The 19776-nt window shown below is 41.8% G+C and overlaps 1 protein-coding gene across 1 annotated transcript in view; it reads right to left on the bottom strand.

Moving 5' to 3' along the window:
• The window catches only part of Smc3 (structural maintenance of chromosomes 3), a 38951-nt gene extending 23801 nt beyond the window's left edge, over positions 1-15150 (bottom strand). Inside the window, exons 1-8 of the mRNA XM_034504127.2 lie at positions 14600-15150; positions 13617-13692; positions 7533-7571; positions 6108-6175; positions 3137-3208; positions 2742-2821; positions 2452-2530; positions 614-731 (exon numbers count right to left, since the gene is read on the bottom strand). Coding sequence (XP_034360018.1) covers positions 614-731; positions 2452-2530; positions 2742-2821; positions 3137-3208; positions 6108-6175; positions 7533-7571; positions 13617-13692; positions 14600-14614 — 547 coding nt within the window. The 5' untranslated portion in view covers positions 14615-15150. The remainder of the gene's footprint in view (positions 1-613; positions 732-2451; positions 2531-2741; positions 2822-3136; positions 3209-6107; positions 6176-7532; positions 7572-13616; positions 13693-14599) is intronic.
• Positions 15151-19776: the final 4626 nt, after the last annotated feature.

The raw sequence follows: 19776 nt of genomic DNA, 5'->3' as shown, positions 1-19776 counted from the left end.
AACATTCAAGAAAAAGATCATCACTAGTATTACTAATCCCAGTCTTTATCATTCAGGGCAGAACATGCCGTTACCATACAATGAATACTTAACTATAATCCAGGTATGACAGTATCTTAACTGCCATAACCTACAAAACCAGTTTCCAAACAGGAAGTCTTGGGACCAGAGATATGTCAATTTACTAACTTTAAGCCTAGAACTAACTGTTTCTAAGCAAGGTAGGGTTCTTACAGTACATACACTAGTAAGGACTCCAAGCGACACTCTACATCTACCTGCTTCTGAACCATTTAGCACTTGTAACAACTGATATGTCAATATCTGGAGAGGAGGGAGAAGCACCCAATTTAGTGACCTCTGCTAATACTTCTGAGGAAGCCGAGTCAACACCTGGTTGACTTAAAGGCCCTATTATCTAACCGTCTTTCTTTTAAAGATAAACTACTAGAAACCTCAAACCTTAAACTACTTCAAACCAAGTTTTGCTTTATTCAGTATGCAGGAAAATTACTATAGGATGTATTTCTGAAGACAGACAACACCATTTAACTATTATTAACACAAGAAAGATAACGAAGAAGGGAAATTATACAGCACACATGTATTTTACCTGTCTCTTTCATCAGGGAGATGCTTTCCTCTTTACGCTCGTCATACACTCTAGTACCAGCTACTTCTCTCAGTAGTTTTAATCTCTGAGAATCTGGTGCTGTTGCCATTTGGTTGATCTATAATTTTGGAAAAAACAATTAACTTTGACTACTCCTTCTTCTTAAGAATAAAAACTGTATGTTACAATTTTTAGAATCTTTTTGAGATAGCTTCTTATGTAGCCCTGGCTGTCCTGAAACTTTAATAAATAGACCAGCCTAGCTGCAAACTTAAAGAGATCGACATGCCTCTAGCTGAGTCCTCTATAAGAACAGATAGTGCTCTTAACCAGTGAGCCATCTCTCCAGACCTACTTCAGACTTTTTTTTAAAACAGGCTACATTAAAATTCCAACGAGATTGTATGAAGATGGTTCAGTGGATATACAAATGTCTGTGCTAAAAACCTGGCAACTGAGTTTGACTTCCAGAACCCACATAAAGGTGGAAAACAAGCACTGACTACAAGGTTGTTCTCTGACCTCAACATGGAAGCTGTAGCACATATAGCATGCACACAAATCAATAATTTTACATTTTAAATTATAAGACATAACAAGAACTGTATGCTTTAATAGACAAAGATACTGGTACAATCTAAGTGGCATGTGACTTAACACAAATCATTAGATACCAAATTACTACCACTGCATTGAAGAAATTATGTTATTCTTACATTTTTACATAAAAAAGAACTAGTTGTGAGCTAAGACACTATGATTTACCAAAGTACATACATCAAACATACATCAAACTCTAGAAGATTCCCAAACAAAACACCCACTGAAGATTAAATTCTGAGATGGAAATCATAGAGGAAGCTGCAGAATCGTCAGCCAAAGCTTATAGTCTAGCTGATAAAAAGATCACAAGGAGAATAATGCAGCACTCTGCCTTGCTTTTGCCAATGTAAGCTCTTTAATATTTAATATTTTAATACAATCCTGTAATACAATAAAAATGGGACATTACTTTTCTTTCTTTCATTTTCTTTCTGGTTTTTTGAAACTTTTTTTTTTTTTTTTTGGTTTTTCAAGACAGGGTTTCTCTGTGTAGCCCAGGCTGTCCTGGAACTCACTCTGTAGACCAGGCTGGCCTCGAACTCAGAAATCCACCTGCCTCTGCCTCCCAAGTGCTGGGATTAAAGGCGTGTGCCACCACTGCCCGGCTTTTAAAAACTTTTTGAAGCAGGGTTTTTCTCTATAACCCTGGCTGTCCTGGAACTTGCGCTGCAGACAAGGCTGGCCTTGAACTCAGAGATCTGACTGCCTCTGCCTCTTCAGTGGTGGGATTAAAGACATGCATCACCACTGTCTGGCTTAGGAAGTAATTTTTTTCAAACCTAATTTTTATAGAACTTATGCAACAGTCTTAGATATGATCACTGTAACTTCTAAAAGCCAATGTCTTCCAATAAACACTACCTCAGTAGGTCACTAATAAACAAGATTCACTTAATCTACTGATATACTTCTTTCAATACAAATGTAGGTACCTAGATAATTCTTAATCCTTTATAAAATCCTAGCACTAGGGCAGCATAGGCACTCAGACCTCTGTGAATTTTAGGTCAGAGACTGGTCTACACGTTATTTGGTACTTCATAGCCATGAAAAACATTGACATCAATACAAAAAAAAAAAAAAAAAAAAAAAAAAATCAATGAATACAAAAGACAGTAATGCCTAGTTTTTTTTTGGTCCAATTTAACAATTAAGACCAACAAATCAAAATCATTCAGGGGAAGACCATATCAAGTAAAATAATTTCTACAAAAAAGGACATACAATTATTTTACCTTTCCTTGCTTAACAATGTAATAAGGATTACTTCTTGAAAACCCAGCACTTTCAAGGAGATTCATCACATCATTTTTCCTGTTAATAAACAAATAATTTTAAAGCACCCAATAATAAGCAAGCAAATTAACTTTAAAGTTAAGCAGCATTAGGAACTACAAATTAGAAACTGAACCACCATTTCTCAGAGAAACTTGGGACTGCATATTCATACTGGACGCTCTGGTAAGAACCCACTTGTGTTTTTATGAACATCTGTAACAAATTGTAAACAAAAACAAATCCTTACGTGACCATCTTCTTATCTAGGAAATACTGATCTTTCTTGGCACCAATAACTCTTCGAAGTGAAACTTCTTCTTTATCAATCTAAGGAAAAAAAAAAACCCCACAGTCAAGTAGACAACTTTTTACATAAGTACATTTTAAAGTCTTTGATCATAACTATTTCAGATTTTCAACAATCTCACTTAAGATGATACTATGATATTTAGAAAAAAATTCTTACAATTGCTTTACATAATCCTTTGTTTATTAGAGTGCTCATTAAAATTGAAACACAAAATCCATTGGCAAACTACTTATTTACTTTAGCATGAACTAAATTATAAATCTTTAATATTTATAATTTTAAGCTATAGCATAAAATCCTCAACATGACTTAAAAAATTGACTATCACTTACTGGTAATCTGTTGTCTGAATTGTCAAAAATGATTTCCACAAAAGCAGAAATAACACGAGGACCTGTACCCTCCTGAAACATGGAAAGAAAAAAAGGATTGGGCATTTGTAACTTAAGTGGTATTTTCATACTCTTTAAACCCATTTTAAAGTCTAGCACAGACAGGCATGGAAGAGTACACCTGTAATCTCGGCACCTGGGAGACTAAGATAGAAGGATTAACATTTAGTTCAATGTCAGCCTAGGCTACACAGTAAGACCCCCTTCTGTGCTCCCTACCCAGCCCCCAACACATATAAAGCTGAGTACATAACAATCCTGACACAATGGAGGAATACTTCCACCACTCATTCACACACACACACAATTCATATCCCCCCCCCCACCCCACCCCCAATTCTCACAGGGCTCCATCCTGGGAGGCTGCACTCAGGCCTAGGTCCCTGTCACTCTGTTCTTTGTTTTATTTTTATTTTTGAGACACAGTATCACTATGTACCCATGGCTGGCTCAAACTCAGAGATCCATGCTGTCTGTCTCCTGAGAGCTGGTGAGATTAAAGGAGTGAACTATGATGGCCAGCTCTGTTTGTCCATCGTGCTAAATCCAGATGATTTACTATCTTTTCTACATAGCTCAGGTTTCATTCACTGTATCAAGTCTCTACATGTTTTCTGGAAATGGTAAAGTGCCAGCAAAGCTAGCATGAGGGCCTGAGTTTGGAGACACAGCACCACATAAAAGCTGGGCCCAACAGCCATGTCTGCAACCCTAGTGTGTAGGGGCAGAAAACAGAGTCAGAAAAAGGTACCTAGGAGCTCACTGTCAGCAGCCTAGTTGAATGGAATTGTTAAGCTCCAAGTTCAGTGAGACCCCATCTTAAAAAATAATAAAGACAGCAATAGAGAAAAACACCTAATCCTGGCATCTGGCCACCCCCATAGCCCCCCAAAAGATTGCTGCTTTCAATGCCAATCTGAGAAGCCTAATGAATATCATATACTGTATCAGTTTTCATCACCGGACTACAAACTCAAAACAAAAATGAGAAAAGTCAATGTTTAAAAGGGACTTCCTACACATAAAAAACTCCATTTAGATAAACTGTGTAATTTTATCTGATCTTAAAGTTATATACAATATTTAATTTTTTTAAAATTTTATTTAATTCATGTTCTGCCTTCGTGTATATCTGTTTGAGACTGTCAGATCCCCTAGAACTGGAATTACAGAGAGTTGTGAACTGCCATGTGGGAGCTGGGATTTGAACCTGGGTCCTTTGAAAGAGCAGCCAGTGCTCTTAACCACTAAGTCATCAGCTCTCCAGCCTCCTATATACAATATTTAAACCAGCTAAATTGTGGTGTCTCATTACAGCCATTTGAAACTTCTTATTCTAACAGAATTTATAACAACTTTCCTTATAGGTTTTGTTTTGTAGTGCTGGGGGTCAAACCTATTGGCCTCAAACAAGCTAGGCAAGCATTCTCCCACTGAAGGACATCACCAGACCTCAGCATATTATTTTTTACATTGAAAACAAGATGTACGAAATACAAACACACAGACTTCATTCATTTGCGATGGTTAATTCTGCATGCCCTCAACTTCCAGTTGGTTATCTTAAAGCTCCCCAATTGGCATGTCTTTGTTCTTAGCAAACCTGTCCACAGACCCATGCCAGATAGCAGTCTCACATAACTGTAAATGGGCTGATGAGACGGCTCAGTGATTCACAACACCCACTGTTCTTGCAGAGGACCCAGGTTCACTTCCCAGCACACACACAGAGTGGCTTACAACCAACAGTTTCAAAGAATCCAATGCTCTCTCTGGCTTCTCAAGAACCTGCATTTATTTGACTCATATAGAGAAAAGCAGGAAGTACACACACATGCACACACAACACATAGACACAAATACAATTTTAAAAGTAAACTCATAAAGCCAAGAATGGTGGCTCACACCTCTGAATCCAGCACTTGAGACTAGGCAAGAGAATTACAAGTCTGAAGTCAACGGAGCAACGAAGTGAAAACCTGTCTCAAAAAAGCTAACAAGGGCTGGCAAGGTGGGGACCCAAGAAGAAAGCAACTTGCCACACAACCTTGCTGGCCTGAGTTTAATTACAGGAACTCACAAGGAGAGAAACCAACCCCCAAAGTCCTCAGATCTTAATACATACACCTTGGCACATGTACACACACACACACACACACACACACACACACACACACAAAACTTTTAAAAAACAAAATCAGAAAAATTTCATATGGAAAAAGTGTATATAACTTTCTTTTTTTTTTTTTTTTTTTTTTTTTTGAGACAGGGTTTCTCTGTGTAGTCCTGGCTGTCCTCGAACTCAGAAATCGGCCTGCCTCTGCCTCCCAAGTGCTGGGATTAAAGGCTTGCGCCACCACTGCCCGGCAAAACGTTCTTTTATTATAAAATTATTAGGCCTTTATCTAGCACAGATGTAATATACTAAATTTTACAACAAAATAAAACACTTAAGGAATTAAGACTACATCATGTTCACAAGGGATCTGCAACTTGAACTTTCTTTTAAAAGGTGTTATTTTACTTTACATAGAGGTGTTTCACCTGAGTATGTGTCTATGCACCACATGTATGCCTGGTACCCAGAGGCCAGAAGGAAATACAGAAATTTGTGAGCTACCATGTGGATGCGGAAATACAACCACCTCCCCTGGAAGAGCAGCCAGTGCTCTTGCCGCTGAGCCGTCTTTTCAGTCTGTCTTCCCCATCCCCTTTAAGATAGGCTCTCACACTGCAGCTCAAGCTGGCCAGGAACTAGGAAAGCCCTGGACGGCCTCAAAATCAAAGCATCCTGACTTCCTTCCAAAGCTGTAATTATAGGAATGAGTAAGCTGCTACAGCCAGCAATTTTTTTTTTCAAAGTGAGGATTGAATGTATGTTTAAAAATACATAATAATGAGTCTCACTCACGTGCAACAAGGCCAATCGCTGCTCTGGACGAAGATGACTAAATTCATCGCTGAGAACAAACTGGATTGCTAAAAACACAAAAGATAAGGTTATTAGCACATCCTAACGGACAACTGTGGCTTATTCATAACTATGTATCTTAAAAGAATAGCACATGTAAGGTAACAAACACTGCAGATAAATTGCTTCACGTACACAAAATGATTGCAGACAATTCTCCAATAATTATTAATTATTATTATCTAATAATTAGATATTAGACTAATCACTGGTAGGGAAATCAAGAAATTAAGCTTCTATTGAAATATAAAAAAGACATTCAAATATCAAAAAAATTAAAAAAGAGACACAGAAGGCAGGCCTACTCCCTAATAGAAGCTTACACTGATTAATTGGTTAATACTATAAAGTTATGTACTATATAACAACAAACTACATAAACAGAACACATAAGATTTTAATCGCCTAAAAAATATTTTTGCATAATGATGTACAATGTACTGCTCCCCTGAACACACTCCTACACACTAAGAACTACGGGAACTGTTCCGAGTTCCCAGCTCCTGCTGCAGTACTTACAGCACAATTCTGTGAGAACTAGTCCTACTTTACACACAAAACACCTAGTTAATGGACCACTATTAAGATACAGAATGTTTTAATTCAGCTATTCTGGTCCAGGTCTACCTAAGAGATCTCTAAAATACAAGTCAGCTTGAAAACACAAGGGAGGGAAGACTCATGTACAGCTATGTGCTCTGACAGACTGTTGTTCCTTGTCATCACCTGGGATGGGTGGATCAAAACTGCCCACCTTTCTCTGGGATTCTGAGCTGCATGCTTTACTTCAATCTGCTTTGATTGGCACCAAATTACATCTATTACAGGAGTTTCCATATCCTTCAGACACATGTGTAAAGACACAGAACCTTTAGCCCAACTAAACCCTGTTTTCCACAAGCATTACCAACTAAGTTAACATTTTTAACCCCTCCTTATATTACAGTCCAACTTGGCTAATTTTTTCTTCTCAAAGAATTTGCTAACAAAGGCATGTTTTGTTTTTTTTTTGTTGTTGTTGTTTTTTTGTGGTTTTTCGAGACAGGGTTTCTTTGTCTGTGTATCCCTGGCTGTCCTGGAACTCACTCTGTAGACCAGGCTGGTCTCGAACTCAGGAATCCGCCTGCCTCTCCCTATCCTAAGACGGATACTGCCATTATTACAGCACAAATAATTTCAACAAGTGTTTCTGCTGTCTTACAACACAAACAATTCAGATCCTCATACTCTAACCTGCTACACTAAACCACAACCATGTATGACTTCTTAGGTTTCATGCAAGCACAATTTCAGAAATTAATTATTTAATAAACCATCTTAAAGACACGAGTTCATACAGTTAAAAATCCAAAAATCTCTACTTACCATAAAAAAAGTTGCTTTTTCCAGATCCATTTCTGCCCACTATAAAATTTCAAAAACTACAGATTAGTTCATATAAAAACCAGACAAATTAAATTTACTAAACCTATTTTAAAAATTTAAATGCAATTTTCTAACACACTAACTTAAAATTCAAATAAAATGTAGTGAGCAGAAGAAACCAGCCGAACTGTAATCACTTGCTGAGTGTAATCTTTATATGGATTATAGATGATTATCTTTCTTTGTTCTATTCGGAAACCAAATCTTTGTACATACCCTGGTTAGTCTCATACTATGCAGTCCAGGCTAGCTGCTAACTTATAATCCCGCTGTCTCAGCTTCCCAAGTGCTGAGACTATAGTCATGCATCACCACACCTGGCTTCAGATAGATTTCCTTTTTAATTGTCTGTGCCTGTTATGTTTGCATACATCAATGTATGCATGTGAAGGCAAAAGTCAACATGGGTGTCTTCCTCTCTTGCTCATCTTAATTTTCAAGACAGCCTCTCACTGAATCTGTAGTTCACTGTTTCAGCCACACTGATTGGCCATCAACCTGGTAAAATCTATCCCAGCCTACTATTGTGTAGAAATGTACACAAATCCCAGATATCTACTAGAGTCACAGGCAAGCTCCTTTGTTCAGTAGTTTAATGAAATAAATTTATGAAATTTAAATTAAAAAGAATACTATGCCCATAGATTAGTGCTGCTCAGACTTCATCAGAGCAGCTCTTCTGCAGATTTGCAGTGGCTACTGCAATGACTTAGAACTGGCCAAACTGCAGAGACTATGAAGGGCTTGTCCCTAAGTTAAAGGTTAAAGTCCTTTTTTTTTTTTTTTTTTGAGACAGGGTTTCTCTGTGTGGTTCTGACTCTCCTGGAACTAACTCTAAACCAAGCTGGTCCCTCTGCCTCCTGAGTGCTAGAATTAAAGGCTGCCCAGGAAAGAGTGTCTTACAGACACGGATGGTCACTACAGCCATCAATTCACTGCAGCTATCACTACTTGCACAAGATTGGACCCAGCACCATTTCATCATTGTTGGCTCATGGGGCCCCACCACTCACTGAGGGTAATTAATACATGCTGAGGAAAGAGCACCAATGTCTTCAGTGGTACAGCACTGAGAAGCTGACAGGCTCCAACAACTAAGCGGCCCCAGACTCATGTTCCTGCAAGCAACAATAATTAAACTCAGTGGAGCAGAAGAGAGAAATAAGTGGGAGGGGCTTCAGTGTGTGGTGGGAGAGAGGGTGAGGGAAATGGGGTCCTTTTGTAAAGACTCATACATGTATAAAATTGTCAAATAAATTTTTAAAAGAAAAAATGAAAGTTGTTGGATGTTCTAGATTAAAGGAGTTTTAAAAAACATGGCAATTACATCTAATAGTTAATAATAAAGTAGATCTTTTATAGGGGAATTCTGTAAAAAATTCACCTGGGTCAATCAAAAATAACTAAAAACTAGAAAGAATATTAACATTAACTTTAGTTAAACTAGTAACTATACAATGACTACAAAAATATCCCTGTCCTGCAAATTACACATAAAATGCTCATATACATAAGATGAAATAAGTAAACCTAAAAAAAAAAAAACCCAACTTGTTTAATGATTTTGATCCTAAAATAAACAAAAGATTTGAAAGCAAGTATCTCTTGTGCTGATGTTTGCATCTGTGAGAGCCCAAATACTGTTTGCCCTGTATGTCCTTGTCCCCAGTCTTCAGATCTAACCAAGATACACTGAAGATACATTAGAGCAAGGAAAAAACTGCCCTTGTGAGTCTACAGTTTTTTCTTGTCATTGTTCCCTAAAATAGCATGACAGTTACTTATACAGCATTTCCTGGCAGAGAGTACAACAAAAGAATCAGATTGTACTGAGGGGTTGTGTACCCTCAGATTCTGGTATTCATGGCTAGAGAAGATTCTCTTCAAGAATCAATCCCATATGTATTATAGATTTGTATATATATTTTAGGGGTCTTCTGCCAGTTTTAAAATAAGAAATAATTTAGGCTATTATGAGAAATCATGAAAGCTAAAAGAAATTAAGTTTTAATTCCATTTAGAAATGATTGTTCTTCCTCTATCTCTTAAAATTTCATTCAGTCATTTTGAGGCTGAGCTTCATTATATAGCACAAGATGGGCCTTAAATTCTTGATCCTCCTGCCTCAGCTCTTATGTCCGGGGATTACAGGAATATACTATGTTCAGTTCCAAATTCATTAATAGGGAAACCCTGGAGTGATCGATCAGTTATTAAGAGCATTTGTGGTATTCCAGAGGACCTGAACTGGGTTCCTAACACACATCAGGAGGCTAACAGCCACATATAATCCAGCTTTAGGGGATCCAGTGTACTCTCAGCTTCCTTGTACATGCATGCATGTTCACACGCATTTAAAATAAATGTTTTAAAAAAAAGATGTGTTAACCCTGATTTTCTAGAAGACAGAATAAACAGATATAGCTGCTAAAAGGTTTAATGAAAACTGCAGTCTAAGGGCAAGAGTCTATGTCTTACTTTTCTGTTGCTGTAATAACACAGTGACCAAGGCTACTCACAGAAGGAAGAGTTTATCTGGAATGTACAATTTCAGAGGATTCAAGTACATGACTATCATGGTCAGAAACATGGCTCCAGGGATGGTGCAGTAATAGTAGTTAAGTCCTCACTTTTATCTACAAGCATGAGGCAGAGCTAACTGGGAATGTCATGGGCTTTTGAAACCTCAAAGCCATTCCCAATGACACATCTCTTCCAACAAGGTCACACCTCCTAATCCTTGGCAAACAGTTCCACTAACTGGGGAGCATTCTCATTCAAACCACGACATTGTGTATGATTGTTTTGTTTGCATGTGTATGAGTCTACTATGTTCATGCTTTACGCCTAGAAAGGTCATTAATCCTCTGGAACTGGAGTTAGGACACGGATGTGAACCACCATGTGACTGCTAAGAACTGAACCCAGGTCCCCTGCAATGATATATACTCTCTAGCCCCTGATCTCAGATTTTTAAAGACACATTTGGTTTGGTCACGTTTGATAACTTCCAAATAGCTTTCTGGACCAGCCATGCCTTGAAAGGTCAGATGAGAGATCTGTCCACTGGTGCCTGCCATTCAATAGGTCACAGTTTACTGCATAAGACATTTATTCCCTGGTGCTTTTGGAATGTTTTGCTCTAGACACAGAACTCTTGATGTACTTGTGGTGTTATAGCTTCCCTTTGATATTCACAGGCCTCACTTGAATGTTTCGCAGAATAGGCTGGGACAACCAACACTACTGTCACGTGATTCCTGTAGAAACCTTAACTACCTCAGGATTCCATTAAGAGTGTAGACTTAGCCGGGCGGTGGCGGCGCACGCCTTTAATCCCAGCACTTGGGAGGCAGAGGCAGGTGGATTTCTGAGTTCGAGGCCAGCCTGGTCTACAGAGTGAGTTCCAGGACAGCCAGGGCTACACAGAGAAACCCTGTCTCGAAAAACCAGAGAGTGTAGACTTATTTAAGCTTTATTAAATAAAAATGTGTTCATCTTATAATATGTTGGTAAATCTGCTATTTTTTTTCCAAGAATAAATGCTTGCTTTTGTTATAAAGGCTAGAATAATTTTATTTTTCACATAGTCTTATGCAGCCTAGTCTGGCATCAAACTCAAGATCCTGCTGCCTCAATGCTAGAGACTTGGCTGATCTGAAACTTGCTGCAGTCCTCCTTTCTCTGCCTTCTGAGTACTAGAATTACGGGCATGTGCCACAGAATAGGTCTTGAATGGCTTTCCTTTATTAAATATCTACCAATCTTTAAGATTTTTAGTGTTTTACTCTATGAATAGGAGTAATTTGTATAGAGATACTTAATTTTTTTAAGGTTATTAATGGATTGTGACTTATTTTCAAGTATGTGTGCAAGCACAGATACCAATGGAGGCAAGAGGCATTAGATTTCTCTGGAGCTGGAGTTACAGGTAGTTATGAGGCCCTGATGTGGGTGCTAGGCACCAAACCTGGGTCCTCTGCAAGAGAACTATGCTCTTAACCACTGACCTTCTCTCTAGCTCCAATTGTCATTTAAAGTACTTTAACTCACTTGATCTTTTCAGCTTTTATTTAGAATTAATTTTGACTTTATGGGAAATTTTCCCAATGAGAACAAATGCTTGTCTTTTATCATCGTAATTTTTTTATTAGACTTTTTACTCTCCACCCCAGTAAGGTATGTTTATCTTTTGCCTCTGACTTGATTACCTGCATGTATGTATATGCACATCTTGTTATGTATGCCTGGTGCCCAGAGGTCAGAAGGCATCAGATCCCCTCATACTTGAGTTAGGAATGGTTATAAGCCACCATTAGGGTACTGGGAACTAGGTCCTCTCCAAGTGCTCGCTAACTGCTGAGCTGCCTCTCTAGTCCTTACTACAGACTTTAAAAGACAACTTCACTACATAACTACTTTCCACTTTCCTCACATTAATAACAACTTTCCACTGTCACACACTGAAGTATTAATATTAATGCCATTCACAGTATTCAGTTAAGGTTTTTGCTGTTAATATTAATATTAAAGAATTCTTGCTTTCCTCTCAAAAGAAACTATGTTGCAAGCAAAGGAACAGAACTGCTCTGACCACAGCTACAGCAAAAATATTTAGCAGACCTTAGACACGATTCTAGATAACAATCACTTGCAAAACCACACAACTGGAATATTAAGGTATTTTTCAGCTTAGAAGTAAAAGAAATACTGTAAAATCTAATTAGTATTTCTTTTTCTCCATTTCTAGTATTTTCAGATTGCCAAACATCAGGAAGCTCCCATAGGAGCTTCTAATGAGCAACAAAACCCTAGTATAATCGAGATACTTCTAAGACGTACTAATCAATTAACACCCTTTTGTAGCTAGAGCTCAAGGAGACTAGCATGTTTTACTCTACTCCCACAGAGTTGCAGACCTTTTAACACAGAAAGAAAAAAAAAGCCTAGCCTCCAATTTTTGCTTTTACTTATTTAGTGTCTAGGTCCTGACACTGACTAAATTCACCTTGAATTCCTGAACTCAAAAGTCTTCTCTAAGTAATCACTCCTGGCTTTCCTTCATTATTTTACATAATGCCTGGTTCTCTCAAGGCCTTTGGAGAACACTGGCATTCATTTTTTTCCCCCTCAACTGAATCTGCATGCAGATCTCAACTCTCCTGCCACTAAATTAGGAGATGACAATGCTAGAGGAAGCCCTGAGGAAGACATTAGCTGTCAATTGGGCAGAAATGAGACCTCATCAGAACTCAATCATGCTGGTACCAGAAACCCAAACCTCTGTCCTCCAGAACCACCTACTCCAGCTGTCTAGAGTGTCGACTTCTGGATGGCCTAGCAAACTATGACTACGACACTGTAACAGTCAAAGTGTCAATACCAGACTGTTTTCTCGTGTCTAGCACTAATTTCATCATCCATCCTTTAAATTCAGCAGAATGTGGTTTTTGTCAGCTATAACAGCAAAACGGAGATTTTAAACAGCAAAAACCTTAACTGAATACTGTGAATGGCAACAACCATATGCTCTTTAATCTCAAATTTTCATAGACTTTTTCTTTCCTCTTTCGAGTGGCCTTATGAGACAGGTATGGTGTCTGTTCATGTCTGTCACAAAAACTCACACAACGAAATTGGCAAGGGAAAAAGACCACAATCTGCAAATAAGCCATCTTTCAAAGAAAGTAATAATGAGCGCTTGAACAAGAACAGGGGAAAAGCATTCAAAACACCCTCACGTAAAAGGTTCTGGAAGAAAACACACACTCAGCACCCTCCACAGACACGCTAGGCAAGCATTTCTACTACTGAACTTCGCACCAGGCACCAAGATGATTCACCTGAGTTACCTAAACATTTCATTTTTATAAAATAAGCAATTCACCCGTGCAGATAAGAGAAAAAGGAGCAATCTCATAGAGGACTATCACTTAAGAATCAGAGACAACGCCTGCCTCCTCTGGCCTATGACATATGTCTGCATCAATTCTAAATCTGACACAGTAAACCAAGAACACTTACCAATAACGTTATGTTTCGAACTGAAGGGATCTACAATTGTTTGATCTCGGTAACTTCGGAAGCCCTGGATAATCACCTAATAGAGAGAACACAGAAAGCACTTCTATGGCACCATCCTCTCCTTTACACTTCTTGCTTCTCGTTCAATGCAAGACAGAAGAAACATTTCTCTTGGGAGCTGGCAAGATAAAAATCTGCTAAAACCCTTTCGCCGGCCGGCAGCCACTGCCGATTCAGTGTCGCTCTGGGAGAAGCTCTCAAAATTTTGAGGTGGACAGAAGGAACTTCCACACCGAACCCTGCGCTACAGGAAAGGTCTGGCAAGCAGGCGAGCGGGTCGCTGGCTGCCTGACTGCAAGCCCAGTGAGGGCATCTTTGAGTCGGACCCCGGGCCAGCCCAAAAGAGTCCACCGAAAGAAACAGACAAGCTAAAAGAAAAGGTGGTTGGGGATGGAACGCTCAGAGCCTGCCACCTCTAATAGGAAAACGTCGCCGAGCCGAGCGTGTGCACAGAGGCTCATTCCGGAGGTGGCCCCTAGCGCGGGAAGACCATTTTGACAGAAGTAAACAACCGAGTGAGCAGGCGCGACGGGTTCTGCCGCGAGGGTCCGCCCTTCTGGGGCAAAGCCTGAGGCAAGGTGGAGAGAAGCCTGCAGCCCAGCCCGGGCCTCGAGGCCCCGGGACCGCCATCCCTGCAGAACGACGCGGCCTCCCGCACCCCCCAACCCCCACGAGCTCGCAGCAGCCCGCGGCGCCCGAGAAGGCCGGGCCTTCGCTGCCTGCAGCCCACCGCGCCCGGCCCCGAGCTCCGCTCCACACACCGCGCCCCGAGGGAAGCTCCCGCTGCAGCCCGGCGCTCTCGGCTCGCCCGGCCCCCGCTCCTCCCCGCCCCCCACGCCCCGACCAGCTCTGACCCACCCGCGGGTCGCGCCGGGACACCCCGCCTCTCTCGGCCCGTGAGCGCGACGGACGCCAGCCCCTACCTGCTTGATGTACATGGCTCCGTGCCCCTCGGCAGGGGGAAGGCTCCACTTCAGGACCGCACCAGCGCCGCGGCAGGGTCAGGAGAGGCGCGGACGGCCCCCTCCCACCGGGCTCCCTACGCTCCCGCTCGCTCCCCTGTGGCCGGACAAAATGGCGGCGGCCGGGGAGGCGGAGCCCGCGCGGCGGGCGGAACCACGCCGGGATCGATGCAGATCGCAGGGGGAGTCGGCGCCCGTCTCTCCCTGTCGCGTCGGAAAGGCCACCCTCCCGCGGCCCTCTTGGGTGGATTGAATCTGGTAGATTAGTTTTAATCGTCTTGTCTACCGAGAGTCAGCTGGGAGTTTGACTCGGAGGAGCCTTGCTCGACAGGCCGGCCTGCACTACCTCCGTACGCCGGGACGATGGTCGCGCTCATGAGGGGCGGGGTCTGTTCGGCGCCAAAGCCCAGAGTGAGACGAGCGGAGCCAATCGCCGAGCGCGCCCGAGGTCACGTTGTCCGCCGGGCCGCTTAAAAAGGTTGGCCGGTCCGGCTCGCGCCTGACTTGAATGTAGGTCTCATTGTGACTGCTTGGGGTTCCGAGCTCCGAACCTCCGCTGCTCCATTATTCTCTTTATGAGCTTAGAGCGCCTCCTGCTGGCTCCGATCCTCCTGACAGCTCTGAGAGGACTGGAGGATGCTAGAACGTTGGAAGGTTTTGTGTTTAATTTAGAGAGGTTGTTTCTTGTTTTTCTGAGGCCAGCTCTCGGTCCATGTTGGCATCGAACTCACCGTGTAGCTAAGGATGACTTTGAACTCCTTATCTTCATGCTTCCCTTTGTAAGTGTGCACGCACCACCACACCCGGCTTAAATATGATCATGAGTACAGCATTAGTGTGGCCGTTACTGTGTGCCATCGCCAAGTCTAGAAAGTCCTGTATAATTGCCACAAAGAAATTTCCTGAAATAAAGTAGGTACTGGGAAGCAGTCCCTAAATGTATAGCATCTTTTTAGCCCTGGCTTTCCTGGAATTCACTCTGTAGACCAGGTTGGCCTCAAAACTCAAGGATCTGCCTGCCTCTGCCTACCCAGTGCTGGGATTAAAAGGCGTGCGCCACCATGCCCTGCTAAATGTACGGTATCAGTGTAGGAAGTAGAGTTCTAGGCAACTCTAAAATTACCTGCTGTGAAAAAACAAATAAACAAATGACCCAAAACTGGACGGCCTAATTCCGTCAAGGTCACTATTCCTGCTGCCTGGGGCAGTTCCCACCCTCAAGGAGTCCGGGAGGAAGGGCCAAACTTGTCTTGTGCCCTGCTGGGAAAACTCTGGCCAAATTCTACCCAAAATTGAGGGGGGGGAGAAAAAATATTTTTTTTTAAGAAAGAAAAAAGGTTCAATTTAAAATTTTCTTTTAGGGGTTAAGGTCTCTATCCCTATCAACTTGTGAGGTTTTGAGTATATCATGAACAGCGTCCTAAGCCTTCCTCAGTTCCTCTGGATGAGGTCTGGGGTTGAAGCTCAGTTGGTAAAGCCCCAGTCTGTCATGCAAGAGGTCTTACACTCCTTCCCCAGCACCGGGTAAACTAGCCTAGTGGCTCACACACATCTGCACTCCCAGGACCTGGGAAGGTGGAGGCGTGATCAAAAGTTCAAATTCATCTTCTACTACTTAGCGGGTTTGAATGAGACCCTATCTTTCAATAATAATGAAGCCACCAGAATTTTTGTGATGTTTCCACTGCAATAAGATTTTTACTTTCGCCGGGCGGTGGTGGCGCACGCCTTTAATCCCGGCACTTGGGAGGCAGAGGCAGGCAGATTTCTGAGTTCGAGGCCAGCCTGGTCTACAGAGTGAGTTCCAGGACAGCCAGAGAAACCCTGTCTCGAAAAACCAAAAAAAAAAAAAAAAAAAAAAAAGCCTTTACACATTTTATGAACCTTATTCAGTTAGCTCTCATAATCATGAGTAGAAAGCAAAGGTTTTTTTAAAAACCCGTACAATATCAAGTAGTGATTTTAGACTTGTTTATACTTATTGTTTCCATGACAGTAAAATCTGAGATGAAGAATTTAATCTTGTTACTGTTGTTCTCTTCAGCAATTATTTTCACAAAGTAAAATTTGTGAAGGGAAAATGTACAGAAGCAGAGTTCTTACCACAGCGCCTGGCTGTGGTCGCCAGCTTTTAACAGACATCACAGGATACAAAGTATCAAGTGATATAAAAAAGTGAAATGGGTGCCACAAAGAAATACCATTGCACAATAAAAAAGAACACCAATGCATTCTACAGACACGAATGAATTTCCTTCTAAAAATGCTAAGAGAAGGAAGCTGGCGACACACGGGCTGCAAGCCACATGACACCGAATAAGATGGTTGCAGGGTCTTTGATGCAGAAGGTTTAAGATAATTATACATGAACATTGATAGCACTTCAGTCATAGAAGCTGAAAACTAAGGGTACAGGTAGTTTATATAGAAGGCGCTCTCAGACAAAAGAGTACTGGGGTCCGGGAGAAAGAGACAGAAAAGAGAGAAAAGCCAGAAACTTCTACTCCAACCAAGGAAATCCTGCAGCCCACTGTGCTAAGGACTTGTGTTTGTATGGGATGTTTTGTTTTGTTTGTTTTCTTCTGTTTTGCACATGCAGCCAAGCTAGACTGGAACTTGCTGTGTAGCCCAGGTGGCCTGAAACTTGATCCTCTTACTTCTAAAGCATTGGGATTACAGGTATGAGTCTCTCTCTCTCTCTCTCTCTCTCTCTCTCTCTCTCTCTCTCTCACACACACACACACACACACACACACACACACACACATACACACAATTAGGAGGATATTTATTTATGGCACTTCCTTATTTGACAACCACAACATGCCATGAGGCAGGGGGAACATATTTAAGGTTCTGTAGCCGCCTGCGGCCACAAGTCAACTGGGTTCACCTGAAAGGGGGGCTGGGAATTGAAGGGGGAAGGAAGGAGGTCGAGAAGAGATGAAGCCAAGACAAAGTTCTCTGATCAAGGCTCAAAGCTTTATTGTTCAGCTCTCAATTTAAAGGGGAAGACCCAACCCACAACCCCTCCTGGTTTCAGATGGGTGGGATAATCCATAGTCTGTTCCAGGTTGCGGCCAGAGATGTCTCAAGGCAAGCCCAGGGGCAGTTCTGCTTCTGTGTTCTAGGCAGCCAAGGTAACTCCACCTAGATCCTGTCACTTGACCTTATTGTGGTAAACAAGGTCTCTCAGGCCTGCTCATGGTGGGGGGAAGGTACAAGCCTCTAAGTTTTTGTTATGTTTTGGGTTATTTTTAGGTTTGGATATATTTTATTTTTATTTATTTACTTTACATCCTGCTCATTGCTCCTACTCCTGGTCACCTCCTCCCACAATTCTTTCCCCCATCCCAATCTCCTCTTCTCCTCTGAGCTGGTTATCCCCCAACCCTGGCACATCAAGTCTCTGCCAGGCTTGGTGCATCCTCTCCCACTGAGGCCAGATAAAGCAGCCCAGCTAGAAGAACATATCCCACAAACAGATAACAGCTTTTGGGATAGCCCCTGCTCCAGTTGTTGGGGACCCACATGAAGACCAAACTCCACATCTGCTACATAAGTGTGTGTGTGTGGGGTCCACATTGTATCTCTTTAATCTTTTTCTTTTTTTTTTTTTTTTGAATGTTTATGCACCTTCTATTTGTCTTATATACTTTCTTGAAATTAGAGCCTGCACATCTGCACATCTGCACATTGGCCAGTAGCTTTTCCTCCTTAACCGTGAAATGTGACAATCGTGGCTTTGCAAGAAAGAAAGACATACTTAGAAACATACCCAGCAGACCTGGGCCTTTCTGTCACTCAAAACACTGTTTGTGCCTTCACCTCTGATTTGTGCATCCTCTAGAAAACAGTCAGAAAGGCAGCATTATCCCTGGACCAAATGTTGGCATGAACATTAGCTGTAGAGACACTGTAGGCTACAGAACTGCAAGCTATGAATACAGTCTCTACTGTCTACAGATCATGCCTAGGGTCACAGATGTCACTTTATTAAGAGGGAAAAGGGGGATTCATTGGGAGTACTGGTCATATTATGTCACCTGAGATGGCTTTATAATCACCGTAATGGCTTCCCTCAGAGGAAAGCTAATGATTCTGGTATCTGGAGAGGAAGACTATGTCTTATTGCCTTTGGTGTTAAATTACTAACACAATGTCATCATAATACAAGCAGATAGCCAGGACAATGTCCACTGTATGACTAGATTAACAGGACAGTGACACCGTGGGGGTTAAATTGTCAACTTCACACAATCTGAACCGCCTGGGCAGAGAGCCCCAGTGAGTGATTATGTGCACCAGGTTAGCCTATTGGTATGCCTGTGAGGACTGTTTTACTCACTGTGGTTGATGCGGAAAGACCCATTCAATAAATGTAGGTGCCACCTTCTCATAGTGGCCTGCTTAAAAGGGCATGCAAGCTGGAATGCCTTGCTTTTTTGCTGACTTTGCTTCACTATCATTGGTGAGTTCATCTTCCCCCTCCTCCCCCTCCTCCCCCTCCTCCTTCTCCTGCTGCTGCTGGTGGTGGTGATGATGGTGATGATGGTGAAGATGATACTTCCCTGATGTTAGAATCAGTGTCTTTGGGCTTCCAATGTGGACAGAAGACCACGACCTCTCTAGGAATCCTCAAGGCCTTCCTTTGGCACCAATCAGGACTGCTGAGATACCCAGCCTCACAGCTTCTCTAGTGCGGGACAGCTACTGTTGAATTACTCTGACCATGTGTGTAAGCTAACCTGAAGTCCTGTCTCATTGTATACTCATTCTGAATGTTCTGTTCTGATCCTACACAGGACCCTGACTAGTACAGCCCACATACAACTAGGCAGTCAAAATAGTGCCTCCATGTACAGCTGGACAGATGCTCTGCATACCTTCTGTATGCTATTGCCATAGTAGTGGGATGTGAAAACCTGAAGAATAAGATTTTATAACTGGGGGCTCTTCCCACTGCACCCTAGTTCCCAGAGGCTTAATATTATTGATCAGTGCCTAGGCCTTAAGCTAGGCTTAGTGGCTAATTCTTAACTTAATATCCTGTTTATTCTACCCTGAGTTCAGCTACACGAGACTACATCTCAGTTGTCAGACTGTCTCCCAACCGGAAGTTCCACCTTCTAATCCTG

Source organism: Arvicanthis niloticus, chromosome 1 (genome assembly GCF_011762505.2).
Source record: "Arvicanthis niloticus isolate mArvNil1 chromosome 1, mArvNil1.pat.X, whole genome shotgun sequence".
NCBI lineage: Eukaryota > Metazoa > Chordata > Mammalia > Rodentia > Muridae > Arvicanthis > Arvicanthis niloticus.
Note: the sequence above shows the minus strand (reverse complement) of the source record. Positions and strands in the feature narration are given on the sequence as shown.